Below are 14,231 nucleotides of genomic sequence, written 5' to 3' on the forward strand. Positions count from 1 at the left end.
ACCAGCCACAGGATATTTGGAGCAGAGTTGGAAGGGGAGCACAGTTATTTTAAGTCCAAATGTTCAGTTACTGCACAATGACATTTCTTTCTTTCTTCTTCAAAAGACACAGGACAAAATTCTAGCTTTGGGCTAACTCTGTGACCTACTCACTAATGGTGACACTGCTGTGCAAGTGACCTCTCAAAGGCAAAAGTCTGTCAGTAGATATGGACCGTGCTGGCAGCATTCAACTTTGGTATTAATATGGGCAAGGCAATAAGTGGTTTGTGTCCACGATTAATGGTTAACAAGGAACAGGATAAAATAAATGAGCAATGTGCCAATACATACTTTTGTTTTCATCTTCTCTTTTACATCCATCATTTCATGGCATCCAAGTAAAAGGTTTCTCCAGTGTGATTAAAACACTGCTTCATGGGACCCAAATGAGCTCTTAACTGTGTGAGTCTGGAGCATCAGGTATGCAGACATCCATCAGGTCTTGGCTGACACACTGGTCTTTCTAAGGTTCCTTTCAGCAGCTTACAGAGACCCTCCCACAGCCTCCATCAGTTTGGCCAGCCCTCTGCCAAACCCATCAGGTGCACTGCTCTGAGTATGGTCACAGAATCTGCTCAGTGGTTTTTAGCACCTTCCACAAGCTGCACTGATTGCACTGAACTCTCCTGCTCACAAGAGCTACCAGTTCACTCTAAGGAAGAGCTAACATGTGCTGCACTAACTTCCATCTTCACAGCGAGCCACAGGAATAGAGATAAGTCCTGTGTCTTACAGGCACAGGATGGATTAAAGACTTTGAAGCACAAACCAAAGTAATCACAGGTACCAACAGGCTGCTGATTGGAAGGATTTGCTCACCCACACTTCAACCTGAACAGCAGTATTAAGAATGGATGTGCTAGATAGGACTAACAGTACTTAGGGGCTACACCAACCTCTTGGAGACCACATCTCCTTCCACTCGCAATTTCACACTGCCAGTGAATGATCTACCACACCATGTCACAAAAAAACATGGTTTAAAAAGGCATCGAGAAATACAGAATACATCATTTCCCTGAATAACTTCCAGTAGTCAATCACAAAACAAACAAAAAAACCCACCTAAAAACCCAAACTCAGGCATTTCATTTCAGTTCATGTGGACTTATTTCACAGCCATCTATATGCATGTCTCTTACTATGTCAAATTTTTCCTCTAAGTGAATAATTGAGAATTTCAGCCTCTTTTCAGTAAGCTAGACAGATGGATTTTGCTTCATCTTCAGTTTCCAAAATGTTTCAGTAGCTCCTGTCTCCATCCTTTTCTCAATTTTTAAACTAAAGCCATTATTTCGAGGTTCATTTTCCTGAATGCTGCTGGGTACAGACGCAGCAAACTGTACCAGTGACTACCTCACTCTTTACATCCACATCATCCCCTGGGTCAAGCAGGACACTGTGAAACTTTGCTGAATTACCTGCCCACTGTTTCCCCAATATTGCTCTCTAAGCCATTTCTTTCCAAACATCAGACTTGATGTAGAAGGCCAGAGCCTTCAGGACTGAGATTCATAACCCTGCAGTTGGGTCATTAAGAGCCCATTGCATTGGCAGCAACCCAAGTTAGGAAAAGACCCAAAGTGCTCCACAAGACTGTCAGTAGCATTAATTTTATTTACCACTCTGTCAGTCCACAGGTCATCAACAATTTCATATCCATTCCCACATCACTGATGAAATGTTGATCATCACCAGTCCTCTCACACATCCCCACGGACCCCATTTAATTAGGATTCACTATCAACGATGCCAAGACTTGTCAGTGAATTCAAGAGTCACTGAAGAGACCTCCTGTCCCCTGATGTTCTTTCATCATGAACCATAAAGTAGATTAGGGAACTCTGCATGTAATATATTTAGTAAGTGCTCTACAGCCATTGCAGAGCACTGGTGTTTTGGAGGAGGTTCTCATCTTCAGAAAGGAAGGGGGACTGAATCAGGCTCTCATGCAATCAGTGCCTAACAGCTGGCTTGAATACATTAGAGCAATAAACTTATTTCTACCAATCAATCCATTTCTAGTCTCAAAAACCCAAAAGCGTCTACCTTCAGCAGAATTTGGTTTTCATAGTTCATTTTTAAGTAATGTCAGATAGAGACAGGAATAACTGATACCTTTCAGCAGGATCAGCTCAAATTGACTCAAGACAAAGCAATGACCAACCAGCTCCCTGTTCTCTCATTCCCTGTACAGTTGCCCTTTCCCCATCTGCTGGCGACTTCCTACCACCCCAAGGTCCTCTCAGCCACCTCTCCCAATATTTCCTTGGGTTTTTTACTACTACTAGATGCTTAATTTCACAACTCCATCCACTCTGTATCAATCAGGCACCTTGGGAGGTATTTTGTGTGTCATGTATGGTGCAACACCCTCACATTTTACTTCCTCAAATTCCCCATGAAATATTTATTCTTTTTTTTCTGTATTTGTTTTGGAAGGTGAAATAACCGAGACCCTACACTCTTACTGAAATTTTGAGTATTTTGAAAAATTTCTTCTTGCCTTCTTATATTCATATTGTTTTCCCCAACTTTTTTGTTGTACCAACATCAACTGCCACCTAGTTTTTATTCATATGACTTTTTAAATTACCTCCTAGGTTCATGACATCTTAGTAGATATTATATCCTTTCTATGCTCTATGATATGAGCATATTTTTGCCAATTGCTACAAAGTTACAGATAATTTTACTCAATTCCACATATCTTCCCTCCCTTTCCTCTTCCTTCTTCAAGAAACCTGTTTCCTATCAGGCAGGAGTTAAACGTTCCACAAAGCTGAGCTGAGATTCAAAAGACACTCAGATTTGAGAGGCATCTACAGGAATTCTCTGTGTCACAGACAGCCCATGAACGTCATTCCTTTCAGTGGCAGAAACAATTTCTTGCTCTTATACCTTTTAAGAGGTTTCTAGCTGTAGATAACTGTCAAACATACTCCTCTCCTCATCAGTCTTACTTAGTTCAGCATGCAACAGCCAGCAGGGAGCAGACAAGACACTACTGGTAGGAGAGAAGGCAGACATGATCCTTGCAAAGCCCTTTTTATCTGTAGATCACAGTACCATCATCCTTATGTAATTTAAGGGGCAACTTGCTCAGTGGAACAAATGCCCCAGGGCAGAGCACAGGCCTTTCGTGGCAAAGCCAGTTTGTGCACAATCTCTGCTGCCTTAATTTGCAAATGCCACTACAGCCTCACAAGTGCCTTGTGATGCATCCTAGCCCTTGGGTCTAGGGGAAGAACAGGTATCAAGTTAATATTGCCACCACAAAAACTGCAGAGGAACAGGAATGCAAGATTCTCAATCTTGGTTCCAGAATCAGAAAAGATAAAAGAAAAAAAAAGGTACGAGCATAAAGTCAAAAATAGCTCTTTTCAGCTCCCTCCCCCAAAAGCACTTAGATTTAGTTACTGCATTCAAACAGCAGCCCTTTAATCAAGGAGTCCTACTTATTCATGAGGAGAACTGTAGCTAGACAAACCTTTCAAACACTAGTTCTGCCATCTGGCAGCAGCACTGAGACTTGTTCCCAGACACACACAGAGTACAGTTAATTGCCCTCACGTGGAATTCCAAGGCACTGCAATTGTTCTGGCATTTAAAACCTCCATGGGCTCCAGATGTGGATTTTATTTGTGTCTTTGTGGAGAAAAAGGTACTACTAATTACCAAATGTTTCATGCCCCCCTCCCAATATTTTTCTCCCCAGCTATTTCTGTTGCCTTCTGCAGCACCAATAGCAAAAAAAGCAGATTGTGTAGGCCCACGGATAAGTACCTTAAAGAATTTATACCAGGGAAGAAGGCATGTCACATTTCTCTTGATTTCCCTGCCCCTGTGGATTTGATGCTCTGAGCAGCTGCCCAGTGGGGAAGAAAGATGATCTGGGGGATTTCTTTGTTGGCTTTTCTTTTTTTAAATTAATTTCTAATCATAATGGAAAGGTCACAGACATAACCTCTCTACCAAAAGTGGCAACTTTGCATTCTTGAAGTGACACATGCAAGGAAAAAGGGGAATAAAATTATTTGAATTTGAAGAGACTTACATTTTGCTTCAGACAGATTCTGGTTAGGTGACCAGACCAGCATGCCGAGATTCTCTCTCTCCTGACTTCTCCTTGCAAGTTTGGCTTAAGAGAAAACAGATACAAACCAAGTTACAGAGAAAGTAATTTCAGATGCAAAATGGATACAAAAGCGACTTATCACACATCTGCAGCTTTTAATCAAGATACAAAATCCATCCACAGAGTTAAAACCTCATCTTCCCATTCAGACCTGAGGCTTTTCCTTGTTTCTTCAATGCATCATCCTCTATATAACATGACAGATACCGCACACTCACTCTTTCCTGCAGTGCACTAAGCAGCATACGTTAGATCTAAATTAAAAGTTAATTAATGTTTCTCTTCCAGCATACTTGATTATTTTTCTTCCAGCCATCGTTAAATGAAAAAGGGAGGAGCTAGGCTCAGGCAGCAGGCTCCAAGCCCTGGACATCATGAGGCTACACTGTGCAGCTACAGAATCACAGAATATGCCAAGTCGGAAGGGACCCACAAGGATCATTGAGACCTTGCACGGGACCACCCTCACGAGTCATACTATGCACTCAAGAGTATTGTCCAAACACTTCTTGAACTCTGCCAGGCTTGGTGCTGTGGCCACTTCCCTGAGGAGCCTGTTCCAGTGCCCAATCACCCTCTGGGTAAAGAACCTTTTTCTCAGATCCAACCTAAACCTCCCCTGACACAACTTCAGGCCATTCCCTCAGGTGCTGTCACTGGTTACCACAGAGATCAGTGCCTGCCCCTCCTCTCCCCTTCACAAGGAAGTTGTAACTGCGATGAAGTCTCCCCTCAGCCTCCTCTTCTCCACGCTGAACAGGCCAAGTGACCTCAGCCCCTCCCCTCATACAGCTTCCCCTCAAGGCCCTTCACTATCTTCACTGCCCTCCTTTGGATACTCTCTAATAACTTTATATCTTTCTTATACTGCAATGACCAAAACTGCATGAACACTTCAGGGTACACACATACACAAACCTCTCAGATTTCACTTCTGAGCACCTCCTGCCCTGCCCCAGCAGCCCTCCTACACCTCCATCCCCCATAGTCAGGAATGCCCACCAAGGCGACACTCAGTCCCCCGCAGTCAGGATCAGGTCCTCTTCTCAACTACTCCAGAGGAACCTGTGGGCACTCACACCCACAACTGTGTACACACACCCAAGCTCGGAAAGCAAGTCAGATTTTAACCAGCTTAACACCTGGCTGACACGAGAGCTCTGAAAGCCTCAAGTGAAGATCCACAGCTGCACATAGTTTCAAAAAGCAACCTCAAACTAAGGTATGTTTCACGAATGAGCTCTTGGGAATCTGCTGATGTTTGGTCACAAGAAGTCAAAAAGAGAAGGAGGAGGAGGAAGAAGAGGATGAGAAGAGAAAGAAACTCGCTCTGTTGAGTCAGCACAGCCAGCTCAACCACCCGCCCTGGCAGGGAGAAACTTGCAGGTCTTGTTATGAATGAGTGCCTGCAGTAATACTTGCACTACAAAACATCACATAACGCTCAAGTTTTATGCAATATTTCAACACAATTTTCTCTGTGCTGTGCAATTAGGCATATAACCACCACTTCATAATGCATTAAAACAGGTTAGAAAAGACCTAGTAACACAAAATTACATTACAGTGCTACGAACAGTCATGGTTTGACTACTGTTTTTAACCTGAAATCTGCTCAACTAAGAACAGTCACGGTTTAGACGACAATAATATTTTAACATTAAATTTAAAGTAGAAATAGCATGTACTAAAAACAACCAGCTGCCAGTAACATATTTACATTGAACTAACAGGTTTTTTCATGTCAAACACCATGATTATCTTTCACACAGGTTTGTTTTTTTTTTAAATAAGGTTAGCAACTGCACATACAAGATATTTCACAGGCTGTGCATGTTCGTTATTTTCTACACTAGGCAAAAAAAGGAATGAGACAAGAGCCTCTGGTGGTAAGAGATGGGAGGTGGACATCAGGTCTGTACACACAACACAAAGGATGTCTGAAATTAAAGTTACAAGTCCTGAAACACTGGGCATTAAATTTTACTTTCTCTCTTATTTCAAGTCTCAGTCAGGAATGTAAATAGAGGCAACCTTAAACTTCCCCTTTTGTCAGTCAGGCTTTACCCCTGATGGGGGATGAACTGGGAAACCCACCTAACTCAGGAAAAGGAAAAAGTTTTCTCCTAGTTTCACAGGGTGAACCTCCTCTCCTCTCTGACAGTCAGGCACACGTCCCAGCCGGGCTGTCCCGGTCAGGAGCAGAGCACCACTAACGCAGCTCACCCACCCGCAGTAAGACAGGTGAAGCTTCACCTCCCACGGTTAAAACCCCAAGGTACACTTTGAGGTATTGCAGAGGGAGCACCACAGCCTTCCTGGCTGTGACCTGCAGCCAGCCCTGGGAAATGACAACCAGCACAGGAACTGCAGAACCTCATGGCACCCATGGGGTTGGTGAAATGTGTTCCTCGTCTCCCATCACACTCCCCACATGCACCCAGGATGTTCCCTTGCAAAGAAATGCCTTGGGTTAGGAGCTGCCTCCTTCCAGTCACACATACCCTCCCTGGGCCTCATACCCAGAACGACAGCCTTTGTGCCACCCTCAGGACTTCTTCTGTCCAGTTCCCACAGCCCCGCTTCTTTCTCTCTGCCTCCCTCCAGCCCCTTGGTAGAACAACCAGCCAAGTTCTGCTGCACTTGCGAATAGGTGTGAAGCAGCACCTCCAGTATTCCCAAAATGTTATCTCCTGCTGTCTCTCCACTCAAGCCCACACCTATTCACCCTCAGGCCTCATTCCTTGACAGATGTAGAGGCCAGTGCAAAGCACACAGAACGCTTAGGTCAAAACTCATGCTTCTCTGCAAAGGACAGAAGCACCTGAAGGCCAACACACATAGAAGGCTGGAGGGTAGGCATGTTCCTTAAACATCCACAGAGGCTGAGATTCCCTCCCTAACATCAGAGATGCTGGCCACCCAGCTCCTTCACTTTCTAGCACCACTTCCTCCCTAACACCCCTTCTCAAGCCCACAGCCCCCACATGTATTGTCCCTCACACACAAGGCAGACATGTCAGGCATTCTTCCAAGTCCAGTGTCAACCCAATCATAAATACACATAGCATAAGCATTCTTCCTTCATGATGTACCAAGGAAAAACTTAAGAGCTTGCTCAGATTTTGGAAGCACATTGAAATGATTGCTTCAGAGCAACAGTCACAAAAGCAGAAGATGGGTCTTAGAGTAGAGTGGCTGTTACATCCCTTTCCTGCACCATTCCAAGCACAGCTGCAAGGCTCACCATCACTGGGAAATTCTTTCCCCTTACCCCTGCTTCAGGACAAAGAATACCAGGGTGAATAATAACACTCTGCACTTCACTGACAAAGCTAAAAAGATAATTTAATTTAATCTGTTATATATTTCATATAAAAATAGCCATGTAAGATGGGCAAGTGTTAATCTTTTTTTAGGGGAACAGATCGATTTAGGATCAATGGGGTTTGCTTGTTTAAGCAACTGCAGTTAAACCAGTGCAACCCATGTTTAGAGAAGCTGTACACTGGCAGACAAGATGACCTGACATTTCAGATAATCCTGCACTTTCATCTAGGCTACCCACCAGATATTTGTCAAGTCTCTGCCACTGCCATTAGTTCCAATCACAGCTGTTGTGGGAGCAAACACTCCAATCACTTTCCCACTGCCAGCTTTCCCATTTGTCCCAAGTCTGTCAGGAATCACAGACACTTCCTCCATCCCCAAGAGAAAGACCATCTACTACAAGCAGCACCCCCTAAGTTTTGTTTCACTGTCAGAATTCACATGGGATGCAAACTCCCACTGCTTCTACCCAAACAGAAAAGTGCAGCCCCAACAGGCACAGTATCATGTTGCTTTTTCCATAGCAGTTCCCATCCCTTTCTCTTCTCTCACCTCTAGAATATACCCCTACTCCACAGACTATACACTAAAACATAAGAGAGAACCAATCCAACTTAAAACTCACTTTGTGAAGAAAATGTTATTTTTTTACAGTGGTTTACTGCAAAAGCCCAAACAGTTCTACTGTGCAAGGGAGGAGAGATGAAGCAGGGCAGAACACCCATATATCAGCATCATTCTAAAGGTTGTGGGGGACTTTTTTTCCCCCCTCTGAAGCTGTGAGGACACATCTTAACACCAGTGTGTAGAAATACATTGGTTTGCACAGGAGAGAAACAATACCACCACTGAAATTCCTATCACTTCTGCCCATAGGCCAAAGTTCTCCATCCCTGGGGGCTCCATGAGCTAAGGGACAGGCCTGGTACGTGCAAGACTAGCACCTTGCAGGATGTGAAACCCTGATCCACAGCAGTCAAGGCTCTTCCCCAGCTTTTGGAAAGCTGTTACAAGACTGCCCCACAGAAAAACAAGACAGAGGTTCCAACCAGCAGAAGCAGTCAGTTCAGACACCAAGTGACATCAGGCTGATTTAAAAAACAAAAAGTATCTTGTGTCTTTAAAATATGTGTTTTCCCTGCTGTGAAGGTTACTACATGGGTCAGTCTCACTCTCTAGTATCTGTCTGTCCAATTTTCACTTGCATACACAAAGATGTCAGTTCTGCTCTCCCACTACCACCCACAAAGTTTAAAGCCTCAGGGCTAAATCCACCTCAGACCCCACACCTGAGTGATCTCAGCTCACAAAGGAAAAGAACAAAGAGTGAAGTGAAAGCAAAATGATTTTTTGTCAATACCAAAAAAACCCAAATGCCCCCCAAAAAGAAAACAAACCCAGAATCAAAACTCTTCAAATCTACTCCCTCCCAGAGCCAAACTCCTCTGCTGAATTTAGTCCAAATCAAAGAGCAGATGGTCAACTATGCCAGGACCCTCTGCAGAAACAGAGGAGAAAGGCAGAACTTTCAAGTTCCTTGAAACAAACTTCTTAAAGGACACCAAGCCCTAAATACCCTTGCAAGTCCCCTGATGTGTCTATTAACTTAAACCCTGGGTCTAGACCCCCTTCCTATACCAAGAAATATGCATTTTATCTCCTCGCATCCTCGGCATTCTTCTGCAGACACTGTAACTTCATATTTACTCTTAGGCAAACCAAAGTTGCACTAGTGTTGGAATGAGGACTGTATTAAGAAGCTCAGTGCTGAACGTGCCGCAGAGTTTGTCATCATGAATAATGTGGACATGAAACCACAGATCTCTGTTCTGGCTCTCTCCAGAACGTTGTGAGAGAGCCAAGACATGTGCACGTGCCCTGCAGTCTCCTCAGCCACCGCACTCGGCAGAGTTGCTGCAAACGGACCACAAAGCAGGGCTGGAAGAAACAAGGCTGCTTCTCTCCCCACCTCCCACCTGGGTGCTGTGAAGCCAGGACACCCAACAGGGAAAGGGAAATGGGCCTGTCTCCAAACAAACTACCAAAGGTCACCATGCTGCACACATCAAGTCCCTCCTACAGGTCAGAGAGTACCCTCCCCATCCTTCTGACCCCTCCCCAATTTCAAATTACTCATGGAGTAACTGGCATCAGCACAGAAGGAAACTTGTGCCTGGCAGTAATACCACTCCCTTCATCCCACCTGAATCTTCTTTTGGTGAGATGAACTACAAGCCTCTGAAGAGCTGTGTCAAAAGGCCAAAGGGTGAAGCTTGCACCTCACAGCTTGAATCCATCCTCACCACTTCTGAAGGGAAAGGAGATCCTGCTCAGCCAGCATTTCTCTGCCCTCCTGACACATTCCCTGTCTCTCCTCCCCCCTTCCTATGTTGACTCTGGCACTTATCCCTCCAAGCCAAGCACAGTCACTAAAAGTAACCTAGCAAAATATGAAGCAAACTGCATTTTCCCCAGTTATTAAATCAGCTGAGAGGGTGCACAGGCAGTGGCAGACCCATGTGGGTGGGGGGCTCTGCCTTCACCCACACCACGGTTCAGCAGCACCACTGCAAAAGAGAAGGTGGGAGATTGTTTCCCCTTCCACCACCACCATCTACTTGACAAACCAAAGCAGGGGATCTACCTGAGCTTTTTAAAAAAAAAAAAAAATGTAATCCAACAAAAAAGCCAGGTGTACCTGTTGGCTTTAACTCAATACCAATTCCTAGTTTTCCAGCACATATCCTAAGAGACAAGGAAGGAGAGTAAGGAAGCAGGGACAGCCAGGACACCTCCCTCGGTCACAGCATCACTTTGGTCTGCGCCTTAAGGACCACTGGTGGAACAGACACCACTCACAGAGAGCGTGCAGGAAGGCAGAGCCTGTCAGCAAGCAGGAGCACAGCGCTGCCTACCTCGAGCCTGACCCATCGCGTTTTATTTTCCTTCTCCAAGTTAGAGAAGAAACATGCCAGAATAAACTCAGTAGGAGCCGAGGCCTCTCAAAGAGCCACCAATCACTCTGTTGTCTGTTATTTTGCTTCTGTGCAAGGGAGCAGTGCCAGCTCCCACTTGAGGGACCTGCTCCATCTCACAGCTCTCCCCAAGGATGCTGCATGATCCAGCCACAGCTGTGAGCCATTCACACGCCTTGTGCTTTGCTTTTGACACCTGTACTGACCCCTCTGGGAGATGATCCTCACCTCCTGCACATGCCAAGACACTTTTCTCCCCATTCTACCCTGCCCAAGTCAGAATGAGGCTCTGCCAGGAGACCTCCAGCATTTTCCATTCTCCATCCTTTCAATAATCTGTGATGCTTTTGCTGTTTGCACAAGGCATTTCAGAGCTACTGAACCCCTCTGGATTTCAAAGCAAAGCACACCTACACATTACTATGCGAGAGCCCTGCAACACACACCAGGAAGAGCGGGACCCTGCTGCTAGTAAGATCCTTTTGTTATTCAGAATTGGGAAAAAGTAACTCAGAAAAGTAGGTATACTGTCAGGTGTACCTTGATACAGATACATACTTCTTACTGTCTCTGGAAAGTAAACAAAAGCCTTAAATCAAAGTTTAAAAAACACTTGCCATAGAACTACAGGGAACTCTTCAGGTACTGATCTTTTGCAAAACAACACCTAAGAAAAGACTTCCAAATCTGAACAACGTCTTTCAAAAAGTTAATAAGGTTTACACAACAACAACTGAAATTCCCAAGGTACAGGATGGCAAGATTTCCACCAACAAAAGCTACTGCTTTACTAACAGCACTTGACAATCGCCCCTTCATTTTTAAATCACACATGGCAGGTTTAAAAAGAAAGAGCAAGAAACATCTCTTCCTTTTAATATGTAACCCTGAGCAGTATGTATAAAATATGCATTGCATAATATCCAAAGGTGAATAGGTGTTTTTATTGTTTAGGAAGAGCTGGAGCTGCCATATAATAACTTAGCTGCTGAATGCTTCTTCAAGCAGTTTTGGACCAAGTCTAAACATATTTACTTTTAATGAAGTGAGATTAAACATGTGCTTCTATTCCCAACCCTGCATTTTTAATCAATGCAGACCTTAAATTCATTGCATAGAGTGAAATCCCCTGTTTACTGTACCCATGATGATTGTTAAACGAAATAAGCCAAGGGAGGCACAGGCTCCCACAGTATAAAAAACTCTCACGAGTTCACTGTTATTACTCAGGCTCACTGTGTAATTGTAAATGCACAGCTGTGATACAATAGCACAACACCTATGTGGCACAAGAGAATTCAAACATAACTGAGAGTCAGAAGAAGAGCTTTTTTCACCTTCCTTCCCCACTGCTGGCACTGGTGTCTCAAGCAGCAACTCAAAGACATTTGAAGAACTTTGCTGCTCATCTCCACTTCCTTCTGCATGTGACTTCTCCCTGAGTCAGCAGATAATACTTGTGATCCCCTTTCATTCGTGTTTTCCAAGGACTGCCTAGTTGTAGCAGCTGGTACCTCACAGAAATACCATCTTCGTACACACTATAGCAGCATTAAATGCAGGAGAACATTTTAGACTGGAATACTGAAAGCTAAGGAACATTTTTTTAATTAAAAAGTTATAAATTAAGCAGTAGTTAGCTCTTCCTATACATGACTACACCCGGGCAGCACTATAATCTATATGCAAATAAAGTTCTGAGGGCATTTTTGTATCTGCCTAGGGAAACAAAAGTGACTATTTGGGTTTCTGTACAGAGCAGCACCACTGGAAATGCAGGCTGAAGGGCCCTACTGCCTCAAAATAACTGTAGGTGCTGTGATACAAAACCCCACAGTATCACACATTACAACAGTGTGCAAAATATTGCTTTAAAAATTACCCAGTTAAAGATTAATCATCCAGCAATGATTACAAAGGTCACTTTGCAGTGATAAAAATTATTACCATTAGAAGAACTGAAAGAGAAAACGAGAAAAAGCATAGACAGCAATACAGTTTCCTTTTATTTAAAGTAATCAAGTTCAATCCCACCCTAAGTTTGAACTTAACGTCTTTGTATTTTTTTTAAACTTTTTAAGAACACATCTGATCCAAGATGCCTTTCCAGTTTCAGAGCTAGCAGCAACACAAAAGCTGTGGCCTACATTTTGCCCACAGCCCAGGCCAGAGCAAACAATAAAGCCAGAACAGATGTTGAGGCCTCGCCTTGTATTTTTTTTTCCCTGAATAATAGGAGTCCACTCATTCCCTCCTGCAAGCAGGTGGCACCAATGTGCAGCCATAGATGAGGTCTGAATAACTATACGAGCGAACAGCCTTTCAATATACACTCTTAGCGTGTAAAATCTTCTACACACACGCAATTCCAACCTGAGCTCTTCGGCAAGTTCTGCATACACAAGCCCTGCGATCCACACATGAGCAGGAAATACATTACCACATCAGAAACATGACTATACCCCCACACTTGCTCAGCATGGAGCAGCACACCTCTGCTAATCACAACGGGCTTTTGTCTAGACAGGGCTGGGGTTTTGTACTGAAACGTGGAAGGGTTGGAGTTTGTTTAAAGAGAGAGCTGAGTACAAAATTAAAATGAGAAAATGCACATTTGATCAAGATTTTACAAGAGATCCCTTGTAAGCCTTTTAAAAACACTTGTTTTTTGAAGGAGGAGGGCTGGTAACTACACCAGAGCAATTGTGAACACACACCCAGGGAGCAGGTAACCAGAACAAAGCCAAATTGTGCAGTGCACGCGTCGAGTTGGACCAATAAGGCTCACCCACCCTCCCAAGCACACTTCTCCCACCTCCACATCCCAGAGAGCATCCCTTGCCTCCCCAGCTGTGCTTCACAGCCACACCAGCTCCAAAGCTCCACCAGAAGGGCTGGGATGGGACTGGACCCATTCCACCCCACCAATCAGTACTTACAAAAGCAAACACCACACACAGGGTGTCAGGGGCCCCACACACCCTATGGATACCAGCCCATAAACCACAGCTCCACACTGGGACCCACATCCTGCCAGTAACCTTGGGAACCCCTGCATACTCACAACCCTACCAAAAAAAAAAAAAAAAAAAAAAAAAATCAATGCAGGACCTTCACGGAGCCACACAGTGAACTATTTTAAAGTTTGTTAAAAATAGGTAAATGTATGCAGTCAGTTCTGAGAGCCAAGCTACAATAAGCAAACTACTGTTGGTTTCTGTTCAGTCTCCCTGAGCACTGCCCCAAGAAGACACTTCCTGCCTTCTTTCCCTCCACGCTATTTCCCTTCCACTTTCATTCAGGTGACCAAGCAGTCACACAGACATGGCTACATGTATGCAAGGAAGATCCACATATAGAATTTAATACACACAAAAGAAACAACAATAACACCACACAGTTTCCTCAAGTGCCAGGTCCCGTGCTGCTGACAAATATCTAGACACTGCCAAATCTATTTGAAGTCAAACAGCCTACTGATGAGGAAGCAAAGATAAGCGAACACATCCTCTCTTTCCATCACAGATCTTGATTCTGCTGCCTCCCCTGATCTTTGACAATCAGCAACTCCTACATGCACAGCTCCACATTCATACAGCCTCCCATTTCTTTACTAAGCCAGCCCTCAGCTCTTCCCACCTATTGAATGGGGTTCTCTGTTGTGTTCCCTAAAGAACAAGTGCACCTGCTTGGGCCCAGTCCTGCCCATTATTTACAGGCAGCACTTAAGAATAACAAGACCAGGA

At 44.2% G+C, this 14,231-nt stretch overlaps 1 protein-coding gene across 2 annotated transcripts in view; it reads right to left on the minus strand.

The window, feature by feature from the left end:
• RCOR1 (REST corepressor 1) overlaps positions 1–14,231 on the minus strand; it is an 82,141-nt gene that overhangs the window by 34,909 nt on the left and 33,001 nt on the right. For both annotated transcript variants that reach the window (XM_027638137.1, XM_027638138.1), the window contains one exon: positions 4,100–4,183. In XM_027638137.1, coding sequence (XP_027493938.1) covers positions 4,100–4,183 — 84 coding nt within the window. The remainder of the gene's footprint in view (positions 1–4,099; positions 4,184–14,231) is intronic.

Source organism: Corapipo altera, unplaced genomic scaffold, assembly GCF_003945725.1.
Source record: "Corapipo altera isolate COAL_440 unplaced genomic scaffold, ASM394572v1 23, whole genome shotgun sequence".
NCBI lineage: Eukaryota > Metazoa > Chordata > Aves > Passeriformes > Pipridae > Corapipo > Corapipo altera.